The sequence below is a fragment of the Salminus brasiliensis genome, chromosome 5 (assembly GCF_030463535.1).
Source record: "Salminus brasiliensis chromosome 5, fSalBra1.hap2, whole genome shotgun sequence".
Lineage (NCBI taxonomy): Eukaryota > Metazoa > Chordata > Actinopteri > Characiformes > Bryconidae > Salminus > Salminus brasiliensis.
Window position 1 is genome coordinate 19,691,555 of NC_132882.1, and position 25,375 is coordinate 19,716,929.

Here is a 25,375-nt window from a genome sequence, read left to right on the forward strand (position 1 = left end):
TCCTCCTCTGGTGCTGCACTCATGTGCTATCAGAAATATGGTAAATACTTCCAATAATTCCAAGTTCCCCACTTGGAAGTTGCACATGAACACTGCCTGAAGATGCAGTTTCTAGTGGGAAATTCAGAGATAATACCGATACCTGAGTTCACAAGTTGACCCTCAACCTATTAACCTTATTCCGACTTCACAGGTGGGAGGTGGGATCTTCCGGCTAGCTCATGAAAGCAGCATATGTCCCAGGTGACGTTAGCAACATATGAATCCATAGTGCACAAGTCCTCTAGAGCACCAGGTTTAAAAGAGGTGGACAGACTAATGTATGTTTGCTGGTCTGGAACAATTCATGTTCCTTTTTTATAAATTAGTATTAATAGATATTTTAGGACACTTTTATTACTGAGTCATTTTTCAATTAAAATATTTTCTTCTCTGATATGATGCTCACAGTTCAAAAAGAACCCACCCGCTCATATTGGTCACAGCTGCTGTCAAAAGGGAATTGTGCATAATGGGGAGCTGCTTTGTTTGGGTTTATATTGTGGGTTATGGCGGTCCCCACCGAAGGGCCTAGTAAGAGCAGATAGAGGGAGCTTGTGAACACCCCTTAGATCAGCAGAATGAGAAATGGGACACCATACAGCCTTGTGGGTCTCGTGGGCATGCGCACATTATGAATACAGGACTGCAAGTGTGCCATTTGAGACTGGGGAAAGCACTCATTCCTGTGATGTATGGCTGTGGCATCACCAGGCATTAAGAACGGACTCAAGAACACAAGGGCAGAGGATGTATAAGAATTTAAGAAGCAGTGTAATATTTACAAGACTGCAGATCCAGCACATTATAAATCACTTCCAAAAAACCCTTTTGTATAACTAAAAGTAATAAAATAGAGTCTGAAATCACTGCTTGTGTGTTGTTATTAATTCACCGATATTCATTATTTTATTATGTAGTGCTTATGTCAGTCAGTGAGGGTCAAAGCTGAAAAATTGAATGGGAGATGCAGCCATCGTTGCATGAGAGGCCAATCAGGAAGCAAGTTTACACTGTTTGCTGTGAACACACCTACCCAACCATGCTGGGTAGGGTATTATGGGCCTATCAGGACCACATCTGGGCACTTTAACCATTTTTGGTACTTTTGTTCTTGAATATTGGAATACAGCTTGGGTTGTGGAAAACCGACAGAGAAACAGCCATGATCTACCAGAGATTAGCAAGAGGTCTTCAGCTTCAAACATTGAGGCCAGTGTTCAGTCCTGTTTGTAGTCCTGCTAGGTAACTGAACTGCTGAGGCAGGCTAACGGATTCAGCTCATAAGGAGCAGGTTATGAGTTGACTCAGGTGTGAAAGATAAGATGAACATTGTTGTATAGTACTTATATCTGCTATCTGACTTTAGGTGATTTCTAATCTTTAGTAATTAGCGCAGCTTTTTAAACAGACTCTAACAGTGGTCACCAGGCCTGCTCCTGGAGATCTACCTTCCTGCAGGTTTCAGCTCCAACTCTAATCAAGCCCACCTCATCCATCTAATTACTGCTTTCAGAGGCCCTTGATTAGCTGGATGGAGGAGGAGAGACCTAAGCTGTGTTTGAAACTGTGCCCTATTCACCATCCCCTGCATAAGAAAAGTGTGGTCACTACATAGAGCACCATTATAGGATCAGAATTTGCAATGGTTTCAGACATGTTGTTATGTGTGTGAGCTCATTGCTGTGTGACAGCATGTGTCGACAGAGCGTGTCGCATAGACAGTCTGAACTTTGGTCTTCTATAGCTCTCAAGACGAACCAGCGTTAACCTAGAGGTTCATGGGATACATCTACACTGCCTTCTCAAATCAGGAAGATGAAGGCAGACTCAGTACCTCAGTAAATAGAGAGTAGACAGCAGGTATTCTGTTTCAGACCCAGCCCTAGTGGAAGGGACACACTCAACAAAAGGGTTATGTGTAGTACTGAAACGGGTTCTCTGGCTTGTAGTTATAGTGGAACCCTTCTTGGTGCTATTTAGAACCATTTTAAGGGGTTAAGCTTCTGTAAAAAGCGTGTGTGTGCAGTGATGTTGTTTTTTTACTAAATATAGAAGTTTTCTTTACCTGACCCTTGAAGAACCTCATTTTTAATAGTACTGATTTCTAGTAGGAAGGTGACCACAAAATAATGTTAAAACATGTTAAATGCAACATTTATTTTTATCTTGGATCCACATAGAACACTATTTTGTACTTTCAGCATTCTGAGTTACAGACTACAGTGTAATACAGTTTGTTGTGATCATTGGATTATGGTAAGGATTATAGATTATGCTGATCTTTAATGTTGTCTTGATAAATCTGTCATCTTCAGAGTTCAGAACAGACCATGCAGTCTGCTGCTGCAGCATTGCACACAAATCATTGGCTAACCACTCAGGCTAGTCATCATGTCCTACTGCCCACTGTCTCTCATTCACCCACGCTGCTCAGACAGTTGGTCTTTTGAAGACTTTTTCTAATAAGCAATTCTAAAAACCCCTCTATTCATTTGTATAGTCGTGGGAGAGGTATCCTTCTCCTACACAGAAATGAATGAATTGCACTTACATTCATTCCCTGATGGGAAAGCGCTCTAACTTGTCGCTCCTTGTTTTTTTACAGTAAGAGGGTCAATTAAGTATTTGGTTTTTAACAATACATATTTAAGCAGTACATAATTAACAGATGTTTTTTGATAAAGCACTTTACAACAGTAGGTGAATGTCACATACATGTCACATACAGATTGAACTGTGACAGATTGAACTGCGTTTGAACTGTGACACTATTTCGTAGATTTGAAATTAGGCAATAAAGATGTCACTTAAAGGACTTAACAAACATTTTGCATTAACCATTAAGGAACTACAGCCATTTTTGCATAGTCACTTCATTTTCACAGTCATAAAAGTACTTGGACAAACTAACTTAATTGTAAATAGGGAGCATATCAGTACTTGGATGCAAATTCTTTGCGGTCAATGACTGCCTGAAATGCCTGTGGACATCACCAAATGCTGAGGTTCCTCGCTTGAGATGCTTTGCCAGGCCTTTACTGCAGCCGTCCTTCAGTTGCTGCTTGTTTGAGGGTCTTTGTGTCTTTAGGTTTGCCTTCGGAAACTGAAAAACAAGCTCAGGTGGGCTCTGGTTGGGCTCAGGTGTTTTGGGTCATTGCATATCTTTACTGTGAAGAAATATATTGTCTGTTCTGCAGTATTCAACTAACTCTGAGCAGAAGTAGAGCTCTACACACTTCAGAATTTATCATGCTACCTCTGTCAGCAGTCACATCAGTCAATGCCAGTGACCCAGTTCAATTGGCAGCCATACATGCCCATGCCATACCAGTGTATCCACCATGTTTGACAGATGATGTGGTTTGCTTTGGATCTCATACCTTTCCTTTCCTTCTCTATATTCAGGATAATCTTGGTTTTATCTGTCCTAACAAAGTGAGTATTCAGACCTCAGATATTTACAAGGATTATGTAGAATATGTATGAACCAGTGGAGAGCTCTGGGCTATTGATGACAGGGTTGTGGGTTCGATACCTGGGCTCAGCAAGCTGCCACTGTTTGGCCCTTGACCAAGGCCCTGTCTCTGTCATTGTGTGTGTTTTACTCGTGTGTAAGTGTATGTTCACTGCATGGCTCGGATAAAAGGGGAGCCAAAATCTGTGTACGTCACAAATGGTAAATATGGTCGTCTTGTCTCGTCTAAACCCATGGCATTGTTTGTTTGAGATAGCAATAAAATAAAATCATAATTTATGGGTACTTTTTACTGGGAGGTGAGTGTCCTAAACTCTAACCCCTAAATCTAATATTTTTAAAAGGTATTTTATATTAAAGGTCTTTATTTTAAAGTGATGCTGATATATTTAGATTCATAATGAGCTTAATTTTTAAACATTTTTATGTGTGTGTTCAAAGCAGTGTTCACTGGCAATGTACTGGTTATCTTCTCATTTTTATGTTCAAAACGAGCTGAAAGTGTCATTACTGAAAGATCCACTACCAAAACAGTCACTACTGAAGCATTCATTTCAGCAGTGGCGTGAATGTTTTGATCGGTCGTAACAACACAGAATTTTCATTGTTTTATTTTGAACAAAATTACCACATTTAAGATGTATGGTCGGTCAAAGTCAGTCAGCAGTGTTTCGAGAGAAGGACATATTAAGGACTTAAGAGTAAGTGTAAATGAACTCTTACATTCTTTAAATGCTACTATTGGACACTTCTATCTAAATTCTCTGTATAGCCACAACTGACTACTGCCTGCAGCACTAGACTGAACTCTTACCAATCCTTTCTGACACCAAATCATATACTTGATACATCTGTTGTGTCCTGGTTACCCTTTGGAATATATAATCCATTAGAAAAATATGATTAAATTGATTTCAACAGTGAAAACCTTGTGGACACAAAGCAGTGGACACAAAATATGAATAGGTTATTATCCTTTGTTTATTAATAATGTTTCGGTTGGGACATACGTTGGCTGTATTGTTCTAGATCTGTGTAAACAGTAAGAGAAAGTTCAAAAGGCTGTTGTGCGCAGTGCACACGAACCACTGAGGCTACTCATCATGTCCTAATGTCCATTGTCTCTCATCAACAGGACTATGTATGCACACACCTTCATGCATGTATGTGTGTGTGTGTGTGGCTTTGTGGGTGTGTGTAACAGCAGTGTTCAAGAGTCCTCACAATGACATGTGTGATGAAGTGATGATGCTGCATTCTGCATTTCTGTGTGTCTGTTAACCTCAGTTATTCAGTATTGCCATTCAGCTCATCCTCCACCACTTTCAGTGGAGAACAAGGCAACAGTTTCAATCACCATGGTGACCGTAACTATGCTGTGGCGTCAGAGAGAAATGAGAACAGTCCAGGCACGTTTCAGACCCCCACATCACGGCTTCCAGTCACGCACTCTCATAATAGCCATGGGAAAAAGAGAGCTGTCAAAACATGCTGAGGCAATAGGTGGTAGGACTAGCCACACTTATGCCTCAGCCCACAGTGCCTCTCTTTACAGTGCTGTGGAGTAGTGCTTTCTGTGCAGTATCATTCTAAACACTGGGCATTTCAGTAGTGGTCCCATTTATCATTCCTTAAATGAGACGTTTATAATGTTTAATATTAAAAAGTTTGCTTGTTCATTTGAATTGACTAAATAATGAAGTCTGTGTATGTGTATGATGTATGCAACTCTGTGGCACTTTCCTGTAATGCATTCTTTTTATACTTTTTTCCTCTCTCTCTCTCTCTCTCTCTCCCTACATTACCCATGGGTCGCCCACTCTCAAAGTATGATTCAGTCAGTTTCCACCCTGAAAACTGTGGGTTGGCCAAACTTAAGCCACAGGCTGATAAAAATGTTTCATGTGGCTAAAAGCAAATGCTGTGCTGAGTCAAGGCAGGAAATCAAAAAGAGTTATGACCCTTTAAAAGAACGACTTGTATTTGACAAGCTACTGCTCACTAGCCCAGTGCTCTGACTTGGAACAAGCAGGCATGGGTGGGGTTCAGTTGTCTGACTTTGAAATAGGAGATCTCAAGGGTCCAGCACATAGAAGAAAAGCTGTAGTAGCAATATTTGACTCATTAGAGTACGACTGTCTATTTATAGGCATCTAACTCTAGCGTAACACCAGATGTACTAGAGTGCAGACTGCAGTTAAGATGAAATTATTCATCGTGTATCTCACAATATTGCCTACTGGTGGCAGCTGCTATTGTTTCTGGTCTCCCATTGATACAAACACATATTTCTAAAACTATTTTAACCCTTTCTGGTATAGGACCGGTCAGTAGAACTATAAAACAAAGCTGATATTAATAAATGTATGTAGCCTATTTATCAGTCGTTTTTAGGATGAATGTTACATTGCACATAAATTACTTGTAGGGTGCATTGCCACATCATGGGGCACATAGGCTCTATTTGGTGTGGGTCATCTTCAAATAAATGAAAGTAATTGATAAATGCAAGCTGTCATGGCATGTAATTAAAATCACATGACTTCTAAAATGTCCAATCATAGATTAGGATGGCAACCAACAGGTCAGTTACAGTGTCTAGACAAAATGAATGTACAGGGTATAAATGTCTTACCAAAAATCCTGCTTTTCTTTTTTGTGTATATTTAAATATTAAAATATAGTGTAAATATACTCTATATTTCGTATTTTACTCAAATGTTATATTGTCACACTTTCTAAATGATGTTTAGAAAAGTGGGACAGTATGATTTTAACATGCAACACCTACATAGTATTAATAACAATATATCCTAACATTGTCAGTGGTAAAATAACTGAACGTTGGATTGCTCTTTTAGCTTTGCGTGTTACTGAAGTTTTTATTACATGCATTAAAGTGATGGACGTACTTTAATCTTGACTTTTGTGTCCCAAATTCTAAACAAACATGGACAACATGGTACTACGAGTACTGATGTACTGATCACAGTACCAGGAGTACTGATTTGGTACTAAGAGCAATTGGTGCTAAGAGGCTACTGTTTCCTTTATGAGAGTGATATCTACATTTTATCTTTGGGTTTGATTAGGACACATCCTGAGTGTCTATTCCAAAGTGGTACTTTGTGTGGATTTAATGTATTTGCTTCATATCACAACATCCCATATGTCTAAGATGCAAGACTTTCCCCAGATTAGGTTAAGTCACTCTCTATTTAGTAGATCACATGGTGTCATTCCTGTTCTAGCATCAGCCTAGGGAACAGACAGTGTGTTAAGGTGAGTTAGGGTAAAATTATGTATTGTGAATAATACAGATTCATATATCTGGCCAGTTATGTCACTGCAATGTCGCTATATACGTATTTTTGAAGTAATACGAAGTTATTCTAAATTTTTCTAATATATGTTCACCTTTTTCAGTAGACAAAATAAAACATATCATAGTGCATAACATTTATAAACGATCGTTGCGAAAAAACATGAATTAATACATAAATGTACTAATTGTACAAATATTGGATTCTCTTATTTCCAGTGAAAGACAAAAGGCCCGAGCACGAGTTAGACAGAGGCGGGCGTTCGTGTTCCATTGGCCGAGCCGTTTCAGCAGGACGGGCTTTCACGTGTTATTGGCTGAGCTGGTCGGAAGAGGCGGGTTTTCGAATCTGATTGGCTGAGTCAGGCTGTCGTTCACTCTTCGTGCGTCATTTCCGTTGTCAGGTGGTGCTGCTATGGAAAGATGTGATCAGTCCGACGGGACGAGGCTTTTCAGCGCGGCGACGCTTTGCTTCTCCAACACCCAAATAAACTCGCCTTTTCACCCACACACCGCTTCGCGGCGGGGAGCTGACCGTTTATGCGCCACTCCTGAGCCGAGATGTCGGCGATTTTGTAGACGGCAGAGGATTTCCCCCCCGGCGGTTTTAGCTCGAGGTGAGTGAGTTATTAAATGGCCCGTCAGTCCGTCGAGAGGCGGCGAGCTGTGCTGAGCTAATGATAACCCTACCGAGGCTGGAGCTGCACACAGATAACGTTACCGCATCCATATGCCTCACTTTGCAAGAAGAAATGGCTAGCTAGCTCTCTACGAACCATGCCAGGGTCGACTTGAGAGCAGCTCGACCATCACAAGTTCAGCTAAAAAGAAAAGAAAGAAGTGTCGACTGAAACACACTGGCTAGTTAGCCAAGTAGCTCAGTGCTCAAAACAACCCGGTCCTGTTTGGTTTGGGGGCAGAGCAGTAGCTAGTTTCTCTCACCAAACTGTGACTATTTACATCCAGCGTGAAGCTAGCTTGCTAACATCGGGCTGTTTAATCTAGCTAGCTACTATGATCTGTATACGACCACCCTGAGCGGTGGGCTTCTTTCTTCCTGTGACTGAAATGAGGATGAGGGTAACTAGCCTAACTGCTTTAGTGAACTGTGGTTAAGTTCAACCTGACAAGCAAACGACCAGCGCCCTGCTAGCTGAAGCCAGCCCGCAGGAGGACGGTGACTTTGAACATTAGCTAGTAGCTACACTTGTCACTGTACACCTAGTGGTGGCCCAGGTCTGTTAGCTAGCTAGCTACTGAACTAGTGTTTAGTCAGGAGATTGATCATCTTAAAAAAATAGCAGCGAGTCTCAATGCATTAGTAAAGTGTCACCCAGCAATGCCACACGCTGGTAAAACGTGTGCCTCTATATTTAGCTAGCTAGCTGCCTCGATAGTGACACGGCCATTAATGAGCCAAAGCGCATTACTCTGAGATAAATTACATCATGTCACCACCACAACAGCAGAGTTACCACGCAGTGTGCCAGACGATTTAACACACACACAGGCATAATAGCAAAGATTGCATGAAGAACAATGACAACTCTTTAATAAAATTGATTAGACTTGTGCTGGTCAGTCTACACAGCTGTTAGTTTGTCATGTCTGTGATTCACAGAGCAGAGAAGCCACTGTTCGGGTCCTTAAGAGGAGAAGTGCATTGGACATGTTGTGCCTTTATGGAGGATTGTTTGTTACATCGGTCCTTTAGCGTTATTTCTTAGCTATATAACTGTGTCCCTTTCCCCAAACGTTGCTTGTTTAGTTTTGCACTGGAGCTATGAGGCTGGCATGGCAATGCAATGACCGTAGTCTTGTAACTCCAGCAAAAAATAACAGTGAAGAAGCAGATGTCAGACATGGCTTTGTTGCTTGTTGTTATTTTAATATATATGTGTGTGTGTGTGTGTATGTTTTTTTTTTTTTTCAGTGAACCTTTCTTCTAAACATTTAGTGCTTTGGTGCAAAGTGGCCTCTGATTGCACTAAAAAGTTTCCTGATTCCTGTTATTGAATAGTCCCTTGATGTAAACACTCATTCAGAAGTGGGCAGCAATAGGGCCTGAAACTCTGCTAGATAAAGCATGGGCATGGTGTCACTGGGTAAAGCTGTCACCCAAAAATCTGTTAAAATCTCAAAGGGTAATGACCATGTGATCATGTCTATCATCATGTCTGTCGCATTGTCAACAGTCTGCAGCTTGAGGAGAAAAAGAATCCCTGTCGAAAGTGCGAATTTATGTACGAGAGCGGCCAAATGAACTCCTACTCCCGCCAGACTCGCTGTGTGTTCAGCTGCAGAATGGTATCGGAGGATTTCTTTACGCTTACTCTTGTCATTCAGAGGTGCTGAATCCCGACTGAGAGGATCCTGACTACGCTTAATGCCGTGAATGGTCCAGTTTCCTCATTATGCTGTATCTGAATTTTAACTGCTAGCTTAAAATGTAGGATAGCTTACTAGGCTTATATTGGTGTTTATTTATAGCTGCCCCCTTCTCCCAGACAGAAGGTATGTTCTTTTTATACTTGCTTGCTTTTAAATTGATTTTAGATTTAGTTTGCTGGGTCAGCGGTTTGCACAGTGTGCTGAATGTTTCTTCAGTTGTGAGATTCAATTTTTCGGTAGACATTTATTGTCTGATTCATAAGGCAAGTGAGAACCTTGAAGCTTCTTTGTGAATCACACTGTTTGTGTTGGGCATGTACTTCCTTCTTACAGGAACACGAGAGTTTCATCAAATTAGAGGAACCAATTTCCTGGCAAAACAAACAAGCTAGGTTCCCTTGCTGTAGCTGGCGCTATGTGTTTGCTCTGTAGTTAAGCATGGCTTAGTCTTAAGATGGTTTTACATGTTTCTTGTTTATTTTTTTGAAGCATTACTGTCATTAAAAATGCCTGTTTTTTTGTTTGTCAGTCTTGTAATGTGTCATGCACCAAGCAGATTTGCAGATAAACTTCTCGGATTAGGAGCAGAAGGATTAAGAATGAGGGAGAAAGCAGTGAATTAAAACGGCAGAGTTCACCGTGTAGCCGTGATCTATTTTTGTAGACTTGATCTTCCTTTGGTGGGTGTGTATGAGAATGGCCCATCTGTTGTGCGTGCAGAACCTGTGCAGTCCACACGTTTGCTGATTTTATTTATTTATTTTTTGAATGGGCTGATGCCCACTGTGTCCATGCATAGCTTATGCATGTGTCCCCATTTGTGTTGGTGAGGTCACATCAGGAGAATTCACACCAGCAGCAATCCTCTGTTGATGCAAATGGGTCTATGATGGCCTGCCATTCAATCAGAGCCAGTGCTGTGATTGCTGTAAAGAGGTGGGGAGGGGTTATCTCTTACTGAGACCAACCCCCATCCCCCACATACATTTTTTCCCTTTCTGTGACTCACCCTTTGGTGCCAGTCTACTGGAAGTCATCAGTAGTGGTGGACTGGATGTTTTCTTTCAGATTTGGGTAGTGGTGAGCTGTTGTCCCTGTGTGAGGGTTCAGGCTGCTACGGTCAGGTGTTCTGAGGGTGTGTTTAGAAGTTCATTTTTGTTATTTATTAAGTCAATGTATGTGTATTTGTCTCAGCCATTTGCATGATTTGTACCTTTTCAAAACTTGTTCTATTATGCTGTCGACTTGTTTTTACAGATCTGCAGAATGTCTAAGCGTCGTATTTCAGAAAGAGGGGCAGGAGAGTCATCCGGCAGGGCCAGCAAGCTTCTTTGTCCGGGGATATCTGGTACTAATGCAAAGAGAGCTGGTCCCTTTGTCTTGGGTAAGAGCTCTAAGAGCATTTGGTGCAAAATTTTATTTCTTTTATCTGTCTTATTGCAGACCAAGTCTGTTCTGTTACTCAGCAAGGTGTTTCATTTTGATTGACTTGCACCTTTACATTGTACTCAGAGCTGTTAGAAATGACTGTGCATTAAATGAGATCTGAGTAATAAGCAAGTTTGCATTCGGTATGTGGGAGAAATTGCAGCCCACTGCACAAGCTTTACCTTTTGGTCCTGCAACAGCTGTTCACTTCCACCATTTTCTCTCTTTTTACCAGGGCCCCGACTGGGCAACTCTCCTGTGCAGAGCATAGTGCAGTGCCTGGCCAGGAGAGATGGAACGGATGACTTTTACCAGCTAAAAGTAAGTTAGCTTGCCTAACTTTAACTTAAAAATACCCTATTACTATGTGATCTTTTCAGGGGGCTGTGGAAACAAAAGCCCCAGTGTCTCAGAGTTAACTGTTGGCCTTCCTTACCAGACCTTTTCTAAATTGTTCTTTTATGACCTCATACAAGACATTTGCCTTAACTAGAAACATCTGACCACTATAGGCAATTAATTTAGAATGTAAATGTAAATCCTCTTTTTCACCAAGAATTTAATTTCAGCCTAAGGTTTGACAATTCATACATCGTTGCATGGCTGCTAGTTCTTTATCGTAGTTGTATCTATCTGTGCTCAAGGGTGACGGACTGGTTTACCTCTCACTATATGACGTGTTTGTCAGGTTATCTCCGTTGTCTCAAGATTAGGAATTGACTTACTTTGTCACCCCTTGAAAGATAAGGGTGTTGAGAAGCTCTGGGTGCTTTAAAGCACTGTCTGTTGGGGTCATGTCCTCTGAGCTTTGTCCTCCTCTTCTTTAGATTCTTACTCTAGAGGAGAGAATGGACACAGCTGGGGAAACGCAGGAGGAGAGGCAAGGCAAGATGCTGCTGCACACAGAATACTCACTGCTGTCTCTGCTCCATAACCAAGATGGAGTGGTGCACCACCATGGCCTCTTTCAGGTAGGAGAGGAGCAGATGTATCAAATATAAACATGTTTTGGGTCTTTTTATGTCTCATCACAAGCTCTCTTTTGGTTTCTCTCCTATGGTTTCCTTTTCACAGCTGTTGGATTTGCAACTGGATTGTATTTGTCATGTTTGGCAAAGGCTTATTTATTTGGCTCCTCCTATAGAGTTTTTATTGTGTAAACAATACTTCTACAAGAACATTTGCAGCACAGTACTCAGTGAGTCATCAGTTAGTTTAGTTTCTGTTTGAGCCAGGCATTCTTCTCCCACTCTATCATCTGCCTTACTGCCATTGCCGCCGCCGCTCCTCCTCCTCTCCCAGTGGAGCAGAGCTTCACAATTGCAAGCTGTGGGCACCATTCATTCAAGCATGCACTATTGATTGGGTTATTCTAGCTCCCTGTCACAGGGGTGGGTGGGTGTGTGTGTGTGTGTGTGTGTGTGTGTGTGTGTGTGTGTGTGTGTGTGTGTGTGTGTGTGTGTGGTTTGGGGGGGGGGGTGTAAACTGTAGATCACCTCTGCAAATCTGAAAGGCAGTAATTTCTCAGCCTATCCACCTGCTAACCATGCTAACAGTCCCTGTGCAACCACATTTTGGACAGTGTTATAAATACTGCTTAGTCTCAGAAGTTAAAGGACTACAGTAGTTAAGTCTCTTTATTTGCATTATGTGCACATCTTTGCCTCATTCAATTGGTCTGTGTGATGTTTATCATTTGTTTTATTGGACCTTAAAGGGATTTCTGGGTGGAAGGTATATAGAAAAGAAAATAAAGTTCTGCTACTAAGAGGCAGTCTGAGATGGTTGCTCTGAAGTAGACCCTTCACTGTTGACCGTTGAGCTTAAGTGTGATGGTTAGCTAAACATATACAGAGCCAGAGTGAGATATTACCCAAGATGAATACAGATGGCAGCCTTTTTCAAATACTTCCAAATTAAGAAGTCAAGAGGGGGGACAAAATGGATCTTTAGCAGCGACTTCAGTACTGGACTGTAGTGTCCTCAGCATTAGTTGCACTTGTTAAGGGGATACAAAGGAGGAGAGACACTACTTTTAAACCAAGGGAGCTAACGGCTCTGTTGCACTGCATGTTTTGCAATACTTTATTCCAGCCATGCACAGTAGCAGCCACAAGCTAACAGTTTCAAGTGTTACCCATGGGCTTTTGTGCCCCTCCCCAGCTGCATTAGGCAGTCTACAGGTCCATAATCTAAGCAGAATGGGGCTATATCTCAGGAGTATTTTGTATGTTTAATTCTCAAATATTGTCTGTGGTCTTTTTACAAGTACATTTTTATGATCATAGGGTGGTCTGTAGAGTAATGGTTTTCCTTCTATACCCCTTTTTACTATTGTGACTTTGAGAGATTTATTTTTTCCCCGTTTCCCAGGATCGCTCCTATGAGATTGTGGAGGACATGGAAGCCAATAAAGTGCGCAAGATGAAGAAGCGTATTTGTCTGGTGCTGGACTGCCTGTGTGCTCATGACTTTAGCGACAAAACGGTTGACCTCATCAACCTGCAACACTATGTCATCAAGGAGAAGAGGCTAAGCGAGCGCGAGGCCATCGTCATCTTTTACGACGTAGTGCGAGTGGTGGAGGCACTGCATAAGGTGAGCAATGGTTTACAGTTGGCTTATGTATTGCAAATTAAAACACACAGTAAAATGCGACCAAGATTAAGATCAACTCCATGCACCCACTTTAATTATGTGTTTCTCTTTGCAGAAGAACATTGTGCATCGAGACTTGAAGCTTGGAAACATGGTACTAAACAAAAGGTAAGCCCAAACCTCACTGTTCTTTGCCTTCCCTGCTTTGCTAGAGGTGCTTCTCACTGTCATGCATTTGACCTTCAGCGCTAAGGCAGGTGCTTATTCACCAAGAGAAACTTAGTTTGGTTGACTCGCCTCAAGCTCTGGAGAATAAGTGTGTGTGATTCAGCCCTGCGGTTGGAGTTTGGGTAGAAGGAGAGGTAGCATTTTTCCAGGGAAAATAAGGCGGCGTGGAACGTGCCCTTGCCTTTTTCTCTGGAAGGGAGAGGGGGTGGGGGGATCGCACATGAAGGCAGGAGCATTTTAGGTCAGTGAGTGCAGCGCATTAGATAGTTGCTACACAATTCCAAACTTTGTGAATTTGACAGTTAGCATTACCAACTCACCCCCCCACCACCCCTGGTGCTTTATTAAATTCTGTTTTGTAGATAAATTATATATGCTGGTTTAAGTAAAACGTTCAGTGAACCATTTGATGTTCATGGTTGTTAAAAAAGGCTTAAATTAGTACAATGTGCACTGAATAATTTAAAATCCTAGGTTCTAGCTGCTCACATTTGCATGCATGTGTTGCTTGTACTCTGTTTGGAACCACATGAGGCTCATGCTAATTCTCCAGCATCCTAATCTTGAGCTTGACAACATGCTCACATGGTGCAGCTGAGTGAGTTTCAGCTGTCTCCCAGCAACTTGCCAGACCTTTAGAGTTGAGTCTTGTAGGACGTATGACATGTTTTAGAAACTGTGTATATGACCTGGCCTGCTGTTTGTTTTGGTACAATATTTAGAAATGTTCTGGGGGTTGTGTTTGTCTGTTTGTTTTTTGAATTGACTTAGCAGAAGAAAGCAAAAACCTTATTTTTTTGTGGAAGTCAATTTTGGAGTTCAGGAGCATTTATGTTGGTTCATTTGTCCTGAAATTGACACCATGTAAAGAAGAAGAAATTTTTTAAAAAATTGCCAAAGTGAAACAGCAAAAATGAAGCATGTTTTTGTGAGACAGTGCACAAACTGTGTGGGTCTTCTATATTGTCAAAGTAGTTTCCAGTTGCAGAATTGTGTTAAATGGAGGATAACATACCAGATGCAGCATATAAAGCTGGTAAAAGAAAGGAAATGTTTAAGTCTGACACACACACTCTCCGACTCTTCCACGTAGTCCCCCTACGGTGATGAAAGGGAGTGCTCTGGTCAGACTGGCTCTGTAGAGAGGTAGAGAAGAGAACACTCTGTCCCAGCTGGAGACAAAGCAGAGTGCTGCCAAAGGATCCATAGCTCAGAGCTGAGTCACACACATGCACACGTCACCCTGGCAGGGCTCCCCCTCTGCAGTTTTTCCACATACCTCTCCTGCCCTTTCGTCTTTTCAACCTGTTCCTTCTGCTGTTTGCAAAATGTGTGCTTACCGAGAGCTAAGAAAGGCGATGCAGGTGACTAAATAATAGCTTCTCTTCACTCTTCTGGATAAAGCTCAGGCTCCTAATGGCTGTACATGAAGGTAGCACGTACAGTGAATGAGATGGAAAAGGAAGTGTTCTTCTGTGTAAATTCTTTGCATAGAGTAGGCATAGATCTTGATGTCATTTTTAGAGAAAGGATTAATATCTGTGGAGTTGTTGCGGTAAACAGCATTGTGGTGATTCAGGTCAAGATTATGAAATGGCTCATGTGAGCATTACAGAGCCCTGCCCCATAGTGTGCATTTTCCCTCATAGCAATACAGTTATCAAATAATTACTGGGCTAGCTTCTAATAACTGTATTATGCACAGATGGCATGTAGCACTGTTAACATCCAGTGGCTCTTAGCATTTGTTTGATTAGAAACCAAAATATTGCCAAAGTGGCATTCTGGCAGATCTATGCCTTCTCTTTTCTTTGCCAGGCTAGAAAAGATCTGCTGTAATCTTTCCAAGAGGCATTCAGGGAATGTATGTGCAGTTAATTAGATGGTGGTCTGCTTGTATAGCCTGTAATGAAGAGCCAGCTTTTCTGTTGTGTACATATTTAAAGTAACCATATATTGGAGTAGTTGCACAATGAGTGGTCCAACAAAGGCAAAGCAATAATAGAAACATGTGGCATTCACTTAATATCAGCACTAGTTTGAATGACCAAACTACAGGAACTGTTGACATTCCTGTCTGTGGGAGATTTAAGCCTTTAGGTTTTAAACAAAAGCACGAATAATGATTCCAGTCATAGAAAAAGTCATGGGACTTTTGGAAAATTAAGCAGTCAGGTCAGTGATCAACCCTGGTTCTGGACATCTACCTTCTGATGGTGTGTGGTTCCAACCTCAATCTGTTATCCTTTACTAGCTTGATTGACTGCATTGCTGGCAGCATTTCAGGCAGAGAACTAAGCTTTGCTGGCGTCAGCCATCAGCTTCTTGCTTTTTGCACGTCTCATCAGTATGACCTTTTTGTTTTCACACTCCACCTGTTCCTTGTGGAAGTGATGCTATGTTAGAAGAGTGCTTTAATCAAACACGCGCCTCATCAAAATGTAAAGGATGTCAAATAGATCCTGCAGCTTTGACACTTGCCTAGACTGGTCCCTTCAGCACTAAGCAGGAGGTTAACTAGTGGTGTGTGAGTTTAGTGTTGTCCTGTGAGAGTCACAGCTCCCTTTTGTGTTGGAGATTCACTCGCACCTTTCAAACAGCTGCCTCCACCCATTCACACCTCCGTCACGTCTTGCTGAGTACACAAGCTTTCCTTGTCACTAGGGTTCCTTGGTGAGAGACGACCGTAGTCCAGAGTGTGTCTGAATCTGTGCTTTACTCACTCGTTGATGCAGGTAGCAAAGCAAAGTGTAAGAGGGGTCTGCTTTTAAGGGTGCATCTTCACATTGTGTGTTTTCCCAAAATAACAATTCCAGGCCAGAACAAGCAACTTTGTCAGACAAAAAAAAAACCCAAGCATATACAATTGTATGATTTAAGAGGGGACTAGAGAAGTCGTCTTGCAGCGAATGCACGTTTTCTTTATCCCATAATGACTGAAGTTTTTACGATCTGTGGTTTTTTTTTTTTTAAATTTGGTTCCTGTTTTGACCAGTGTTGCTTAAACCAAGGAACTCCCTTTATCGAATTGTTGCATGAAAGTCCTGAGTTGCGTTCTGATGGAGGTGGCTGTGTCAGTATTTCAGCCTTAAGACTTCCCCTTTGCATTTAAATCTTTTAGCTTTTCCCATTAGTGGAGCTATTCCTGGCTGCAGGGAGAGGCTAGGATTCTTCCGGTTTCCCTCGTGTGTGCGGGAAGTGGAGATAAAGTAATGTGGGTTTGCACCCTAAGGGACACTAGTGAGTAGAGCAAGCAGCCTTTATCAGCTCAGGAGCTACATCTGCAGACCTGGACTCTGCTTTACACAGGCAGTTTTTTAAGTGAAGCAGGGTTACACAGTCCAAAAGTCAAGCCTGTCCTATAGAAGAAGAGAAAAGGGATTCATACTAGACATTCCTCACTGAGGGCTTAAATTATGGAGCTAGTTGGGAAATCCTGCTTTGTGAAATACTCTGCAGGCTTTTATCAGAACAGGTCTTTGCTCAGCAGTGTGGTCTGCTCTTTTCTGTTGTTGCCCAATGTGACCAGCTTGGCACAGCATACGCTTCCGTTTCTATAAACAGCCGGTTTGTCTTTAAATCAATAGGAAACTCTCCCAGGAAGGCAAGAAAGCTTCTGGACCAGCCCTAATTGTAGCCTTGCATGTGAGTCATTGTCAGAGTGTGAAAGTGAGAGATTTGGAGAAGCAATGGAAAAAGAGGATGTGACCGAGAGAATGTTTTTATGAGTAAAGCTTTGGTGAGGAGATGCTGCAGCTGTGTTTTTGGCAAAGCCACACAGACTGCACATCCCTTCCATAGCAACACTGTCTACCAAGCAGTTTGTTCAGCGTGCATTGACTTTAATGAGCAACGGTTTGTGTGTGTGTTTGCGTGTGCCTTGCAGTGAAAATAACTCTGATTACTCCTCTTTACTGCGAAAGGTTAGTCATCCGTTCGTGTGTGCTAAGCCACAGGTTGACTCACTTGTTTGTCGAAGTGCAGCCTCTGTGTGTACTGTCATGTTTAGTTCTGTTCTCTGTAAAGGCAGGGCATTGCAGTTCTGCAGCTCCATGGCTCTCTGCCACCCACAACAGTCAGTTGTGATGACACAGTCGAAAATATCAGACATGTTCATGCAGAGACCAACAGAGCTCGCCTAACAACAATGGGGGAAAGTTTTAGGATGATGTTGGGTTCATGTGTTCACCCCTAACACCATTTTACTTCTGCAGTTTGACTGACTGGATCTAAAGCATTTCTAAAAGAACTTATCAAACACGACCTTGGAAGCAATACTAGTCCAATAAAGATTCCCAAGAATTGTCTTAAGTTTGTTCATGAGGAAAAAGAGTCAATGTGTGCTCTGTTTGGGGATTGAGGACCATTGAGTTTGTGATGCTACAAGTTCAGGAAAAATCACCTAATCAGCTTAAAACCGTTCAGCATGTCCCACTTAACCTTGATGTTAAATAGTATTTCAGTCTGGGATGTAGGATACAGGCCCTTTAAACCTAAACATAAAGCTACGTGTGTCTGTGTGGCAGGACTCATCGGATCACGATCACCAACTTCTGCCTGGGTAAGCATTTGGTGAGTGAAGAAGATCTACTGAAGGACCAGAGAGGCAGCCCGGCCTACATCAGCCCAGACGTCCTGAGCGGTAAGTGTGTGTGTGTGTGTGTGTGTATGTTTGTGTGAGTGAGAGAGAGGCTATGACTCACCCTCCATGTCACCACTGTAATCAAAACTCATAAACTCAACCACCCACGCTGTACTGATCACGACAGCAGGAATGGCTCAGGGTTGGGTTTACAAAGGTAGATTATTACCTGTGAAGTGTGCCACAGGTCTTCTGCTGCCTTTTGCTGGTGTGACACTAAAGATCAAGGTCTGCCCTGGATCTTCTGTTTTGTCAGTGAGCAGAATCAGAACTGCTTGATAAGTTGTGTGATCTGCAGCAGGTTTTTTGTCGAATTTTGTACAAAATGCTTTCTCTCAATCTGGCGGTCACAAATAATCCAAGTGTGATTACACTCATGTTGATGCTTACCCAGGTAGATTTCGTGGCAATCCTTAGAGGGAATCTTTTATGTATGGTTGGAGCGGATTGGTTGAGCGCTTGTTTGCTCGCCTCCATTCTCGTAAAAACAAAGGGAACTCGGACGTAGATCAGTGGAACGGGACAATAGAACAATGAAGCGCTGCCTGAATGAGTCATCCGCATGAGTCACACAGAGGGAAACTACTCCTCCTTCCTTCTCTCTCTCTCTCTCGTGTTCTCTCTCTCTCTCGTGTTGTCTTTCCCTCTTTTTGTTATTTTTGTGTTTCTATTTTGGGTTTGGCTTTTAATATTCATGGAGCAGAGAGGTGCAGATTCTTCATGCATACACTTCAGACCGACATTGTAAGGCTCCAATGCAGGCACATGCCATGCCTACTATACAGCACATGCAGAAGGTGTCAGTTCTGGAGCTGTCATTAGTGACTCAGTGTCTCATGAGCTTTTCTGCTGTTCTAGTGTTAAATTAGCTATTCATGGCCATGAACAGAAAGTCACGGAGTGAGTGTTAATATAGCTAGAAATATCTGCAAGGAAGAGTTTTCTATCAGCAGAGCCTTATTATGTTTTTGTTTTTGCTGTTATGTGCTCTGCACTGCTGGTTAATTTTTCTGACCAGTAATGGGCAGTGTTTAATTATTTGGTCACTAATGTTGGAGTTGTCTGTTATCTTCTCCTCTGGGAGCTTGTCACTGATAAGCCTCACGAAGGTGCTGAAGTGGAAATTGCAATATAAGACCAATTGGTGACTCTCCTTTGTGCTCCTAGAAGCTAGCAGGTTTTCCCCCTCTGCCTCTGAGGCAGAGCTGGAGATATTGGAGATATTATTTTTTTTATATATATGTGAAAGATGTTTTTGTTTGTTTAGCAATGGTTTTAGCAATAAGCATTGTGTGGTTTACTTGATGAAACATCATCTCTTTCAGCACATCTGTGTTTTTGGCAGTTTTATATGATTGAAAAATATTGCTTTAGAAGTCTTGCTTCATCTTTGTGTCTGAATGGAAAATCACACCTGATCAGATTGTGATCCATGTATAGTGCAACAGCTTCCTTTTTGCTTTGTTTCCTGACCTTTCACTAACCAGACTTTACACCAGTGGTCACCAGTCCTGCACCTGCAGAGCTACGTTCCGTCAGACTTTGGATCCATCCCCAGTTTGCCCCACCTGATCCAACTAATTGCTGCCTTTAGAGGTCATCAATTGGCATAATAGGGTGTGTTGGAGCTGGAACCTGCAGGAAGGTAGCTTTCCAGGTGGAGGGTTGAAGACCACTGCTCCACACGAGTCTTGGGACTCCTAATGCTACATTTACCTACCTGTATAACATGGGTCAAACAAAGTCACTCTGGATAAGTGCATCAGCTAAATGCCTCAAATGTAATGTTTGAATGTGCTGGGTTTGTATGCTTAAGACCAGGGGCTAAAATTGTTGGATGCTTTGCTGTAGGTCGGCCTTACCGCGGGAAGCCCAGTGATATGTGGGCTCTTGGCGTGGTACTGTTCACCATGCTATATGGCCAGTTCCCCTTCTACGACAGCATACCTCAGGAGCTCTTCCGCAAGATCAAAGCTGCAGAGTACTCCATCCCAGAGTGAGTGTTGCATGGATCAGTGCTTCTTTTCCTTTCGTCTTATACCACAAGCCTTCTTTTTAAAGTGTCTGTCTGTGTGTCATGTTTTGACTGCCCAAGCAACACATTTGTTTTGACTGTCCAAGCAACACGTTAGTCAAGTGTGATGTTTTCTCTGTCTGTCTTTTTTTTTCATTTGTGGACACGGCAGTGTTTATTCTAATGCTACTGTGTATACACTCTTGTGCAGAGATGGGCGCGTGTCTGAGAGCACAGTGTGTTTGATCCGTAAGCTGTTAGTGCTGGATCCCCAGCAGAGGCTGACTGCAGCAGAGGTGCTGGAGTCTCTCAGTGGCATCATTGCCTCCTGGTGAGTCCAAGCTCCCTGTTTCCTACCCTCACTCTTCTGTGATCTCTACTCCGTCTGCAACACCTCACTGGATTGTGTAACTTTACTAGAATTCCGAGCAATAGCAACATCATGTCTAAAAGTAAAGCCTTGCCAAGTTCCTTCCCCCCCCCCCCCCGCCCTGTTCCCTTAGACAACTCAGGAAGTTCAGTATTCAGTGACTTGTTAGAAGGTTATTGTCCTTATGTCACTCAAGAACAATGATTCATAGATATGTAGTCATCCTTCTCTAACCTCTGCTTTGCAGGCAATCTGTCTCATCGGTGAGCGGCCCCCTGCAGGTGGTGCCAGACATAGATGACCAGCTCAACCAACCGGAGCATTTGCAGGAGGTCAGAACTTGATGACAGACACAAAGATTAAGTTGAATACTTTGTGTGGCATGGGTTGTTCATGTATCAAAGGTTTTACTCTAGAGAATGTACATATTTTACACTATTCAGTGTCAAGGCACATTGTGTCCACACTGTTTGTGGACACCCCTTTGAATGAATGCATTTGGCTACTTTAAGTTGCATCCAGTGCTGACACAAATGTGCAAATGCGTGCATGCACTCGCACATCTAATCCTTACACCAGTGTTTGGAAATTTATTAGAAAGCCTTTCCTGGAAAGTGGAGACTGTTACTTTAACAATAAATAATCAGATACTTTTGTTTGTATAGTGTAGTTATGAGGCATGGTTGTGTACTTTTGGTACATAGTTGTCAGCTATATAAACAGTAAAAAAAAAAAAGATATAGAAAATTGGATTAATATGGCTGTAGGTGTTTTTGAAAAGCTTTACAAGCATTGAATCATACAAGCATCTGAATTCCAGAAATTATTTTGAATTAAAAATGCCTTTAGAATAAAATGAAAAATGTGAAGGCACTAGGCAAAATCTCAGTTGTCTGTGTGCATGTCACTGTATGACTGACTGCTGCTCTCGCTGTGCATCTCAGGTGAAGGTGACAGAGGAGTCGTCGCAGTACGAGTTTGAGAACTACATGCGTCAGCAGTTGCTGCTGGCCGAGGAGAAGAACACTATCCACGAGGCCAAGAGCTTCCTGAGCAAGAGGCCCTTTGGCAACGTACCTCCAGTGAGGCGCCTGGGCCACGACGCTCAACCTGTCAGCCCGCTGGACGCGGCCATACTGGCCCAGCGCTTCCTCAGGAAGTAGTGCCATGGCAATGCCTGCAGCCAGGAGCAGGTCACTGTGAGCGGGGTGCCCCATGGAACCGTGTAGAGGTGTGTGTGTTTGTGCGTTTTGAGAGTGTTTGGGTGGGGAGATGGTGTATTCATTTTTTTTTTTTTTTCCCTCTTCCCCATCTGCTTCTCACTCGCCAAAGAAGCTGAGGACTCTGGCTTGAGCCACACACACGCAAACTGTGGGGCCTAGACCCCTAACATAACCCCCTCCCTCTCACTCGGACAAAGACATTTTCAGCAATACCGGAACTGAATCATGTAGCAAATGGGCACACGCAGAGACACACACATCCATACACCTCTCTTTCTCCTTTTCTACTCTCTCAGCACTTTCACGGGAACATCTCAGATCACCTAACCTACATGTGTCCCTCTGCCCCTCCCCTCACTCTTCCTTTTCCCTTCAAGCAGACCCATCCATGTTGGTCCCATCGGCGTCCACGACTGCAAATCTACCTCTTACCATCTGTTTCTGTCTCTCAGTCTGTGTAGAACTATGCTCTCAATCCATTTAAAAACATGTATCCAAATACGGGGGCAGTGCCACAAGCACACGCTTAAGAGCATTATTATTATTGTTGTTATGATTAATGTTATTGTTATTATTTAGGTGCAGATTTCCTTTGGCGTGTCAAAACCAGCGATTAGTTTTGCCTCACAATCTGAATAAGCTTTTTTTTTTTTTTTTTTTTCTCCTGTTAAAGTAGCATTTCATGTAATGTTCTGTTTCCACCCCCCTCATTGAAGATTAAGTTGCTTGGTCTTGCCAGCTAGAACCTCAGTTTTGAAGACGTGCTATGAGACAAAATCTGTGATCTTTCCTCCCTTGTTCGGGCATTCACAGGCAGCTAGTGTTGTACAGCTGAAAATCTGGTTGCCAAGAATGGGATCAAAAGAGTCACAAGTTGGCTCTTTACACCCTGAAGCCCAGTGAGGTACGATATGCTCTCCTTGATTCTCTCCTGAAGTCCAAAGCACGTCAAGCTTTTTTGTTTGTTTGTTTTTGTTTTTCGTTTTAAAAGTTACCATTATAACTAAACTTATTACCCAAACCCAAATGGGCTTCAGGCTTACACTGATTCCCCCAACCACCAAACAAATGCCTTTTGGTGCTGTTCTTAGTTTGACTGGTTCTGGTGCTGGTAGTGCAGTGTGCTCAGGGTTTGGGTCAGTGCTGTGAGAAGAGCAGGGCAGTCGGAGGTGATGTGAGGCCATCAGGAAGCAGGATGGCTTAGGCTGCAGTCACGCAGAAGTGTAAGCTCCGTTAAGCCCTCTAAGCGCCTCACTTAAGCTCCGCTCCGCTCCCATAGTGACCCAGGCCAGCCTCATGGGCCGCTCGCCCTTTGAAAACCAGCCATTGCTTTGAAGTGCGTCTCCATGCAGCGGGTTCACGGCTCTCTTGCGTTTTCTTTGCACAGACAGCACGGCTGCTCTTCAGGTGAAAGTGGAGGTGGGGTTGGGGGGCACTAAAATCTAAACCCAAAGTAGTCAGCATTAGCAGGGAATGTAAGACCAACCCTGATCCTCAACCTTTTCATTCTTGCAGTTTTCTTTACCATGAAACTACAGGATTGAGCACCATTTCTGTTAATACAGTCACCTTGATGTATCCTCTCCATCACTGCTGATGAGAGTTGCAGGATGTAAGTATTTTTAACTCTGGTTTTGGACTGTTTTCCAATCCCATTTAAGCTACTTGTAGAAATCACAGCCACTGAACATCTTGCCTTAGATTGAGAGATTGTCATTTCAGCAGTGAGCCGTGACCTCTTCAGCTTTGACGCTCCAGTGTATCTTAGTAAACAGGTGGTTGTCTGTCCTGTAAACCTGTGACGTGATTTGTGAGGTCCCAGTTGGTTCTACTAATAAGCAGAAATCGATAATCCAGTACTGTGCTTACTGATCTCTGCGCTTTTAACCAGTAGCTCTACTTCTGTTAGTTCAAGGCTAGAGCAGTAAAGTGAAACTGCTCCCCCCCCTCTCTTTCCATGGGTGCAAATATTTTTTATTTATTCACTGTGTATAAATAGTCTTGCTTTCATCAGTTATTTTGGACTCCCCCTCTGTCCTCTTAATGTGTGTCTTATCATGAGATGCATAATCTGACTCTAAAGCATTGCTGTGATGTATTTTTTTTCCATCCTCTCCTGTATACAACACCTGTTGTATGGTGTTTGTGTTTTTTTTGTTTTGTTTTGTTTTTGTTTTGTTTTTTTTTTATAATTGTTGCCACAATCCTGATGGTTTATTAAGCTACATTAATGAGACTGACTTTGCATAGCTCTATTTTTAAGCAACCTAAATTATAGCACACATTAGAATGACATTTAGAAATGATGTAGAGTTTATCCTGCAAGTTTAATACAACACCGCACTCTGGCCAGTGTGTAAATACCATCGCGAGGGCGAGTTGTGTCCGTAGTACAAAAACCAGTAGGCTACCATCTTGCAGCGTAACACCAGTGCTTCAACACGAGATGAGTACTTATCCAAGTGATTTTGCCTGCCACCATCGAAAGCATTAGTCTACTCCCACCTCAATGTGAATATTTTTTTGGGTATAAAGCAGTATTGTAGATGGCATGCATGTGAGAGTCTGTCTGTTTGTCTGTGTGTGAGCGTGTGTGTGAGAATTATTAGAGGGGCAAATGTAAGGGGGAGACCTGGGGTCTCTCTCTCGCTCTCCTTCAAATTAAACAGTATATGAATGCCCCAATCATACATTAGCAGCAGGGTAAAGTAGTGATCCCCAGTGCCATCTTCTCATGGTAAATCTGTAGGTTTACGACATGGCCGTTGATGGTGTGGTTGTGTAGTCGTTGCCCTAACCTAAAGGAACCACGTTTAGGTCATAGCTGCAGTTGAATGCCCCACTCCACTGTCTGAACAGAATCGCTCCCCGGATAGACAGTAGCGCCCTTGGCATCTGATGGCCAAGCTGTATTTGCAGCATGAGACGTGTATGTTGTTCAGCTATGTTGTTTATACATTTAAAAGTAATTAATGCATGACTCAGACTTGCAAGATGTGCCACAAGACCTCTGCGATTATCAACCAGATCATTTGGATGGCTGTGGGTGTTTTTTAGAAGTGGAATCCGTAGTCCAGTCACAAATACACTAAAACGAGAAGACTCATCTCAGCAGGTTTTAGTTTGAAGTCGAGCAGTTTTTGTTCAGGTAGGATTTTTCTCGTCCTGTCGTATAAACATTTGCATACTTAAACTAACTGGAAACGTTAAATTGGTGTAGAATGAGATGATGGTAAAATTAGTCAAAAGCCTAACAGTTTGGTGTTGTAAGCTGCTTGGTTGGATAGATATCAAAGAAGAAACTGGGAAAATGTACAGAGATAAAAACAAATTTGTATAAAAGACATATTTTTGTACTTCATAAAATCTCTACATGCATGTCAGCAATAAACTTTGATATGGAAATTCCTGCTTCACTTGTCTTGGTTTTTAAATCCCAGCAGTTAACAGTATTAATATAAAACATGCTGTTGTATTCACCACAGATGAAGCTTATTTATGCAAACGTTGATTTAACGTCCAGTATACCCGCTCACTGAGCACTTTATTAGGAATGCTATACTAATACTGGGAAGGGTCTCCCTTTGCGGTCAAAACATCCTCAGTTTGTGATTCTGGCCCAAGTTGACACGAATGTGTCGC

General features: G+C 42.4%; 1 protein-coding gene across 1 annotated transcript; it reads left to right on the plus strand.

Annotated features, from left to right (window-relative positions):
* Window positions 1-7,248: 7,248 nt before the first annotated feature.
* Window positions 7,249-25,138, plus strand: stk40 (serine/threonine kinase 40). The gene is made up of 11 exons (XM_072679757.1): window positions 7,249-7,456; window positions 10,488-10,614; window positions 10,894-10,979; window positions 11,486-11,629; window positions 13,032-13,256; window positions 13,372-13,424; window positions 18,011-18,126; window positions 19,978-20,122; window positions 20,352-20,471; window positions 20,758-20,842; window positions 21,455-25,138. Exons 2-11 carry the CDS (start codon window positions 10,497-10,499, stop codon window positions 21,671-21,673), a joined length of 1,311 nt encoding a protein of 436 aa, XP_072535858.1. The 5' UTR covers window positions 7,249-7,456; window positions 10,488-10,496; the 3' UTR covers window positions 21,674-25,138.
* Window positions 25,139-25,375: the final 237 nt, after the last annotated feature.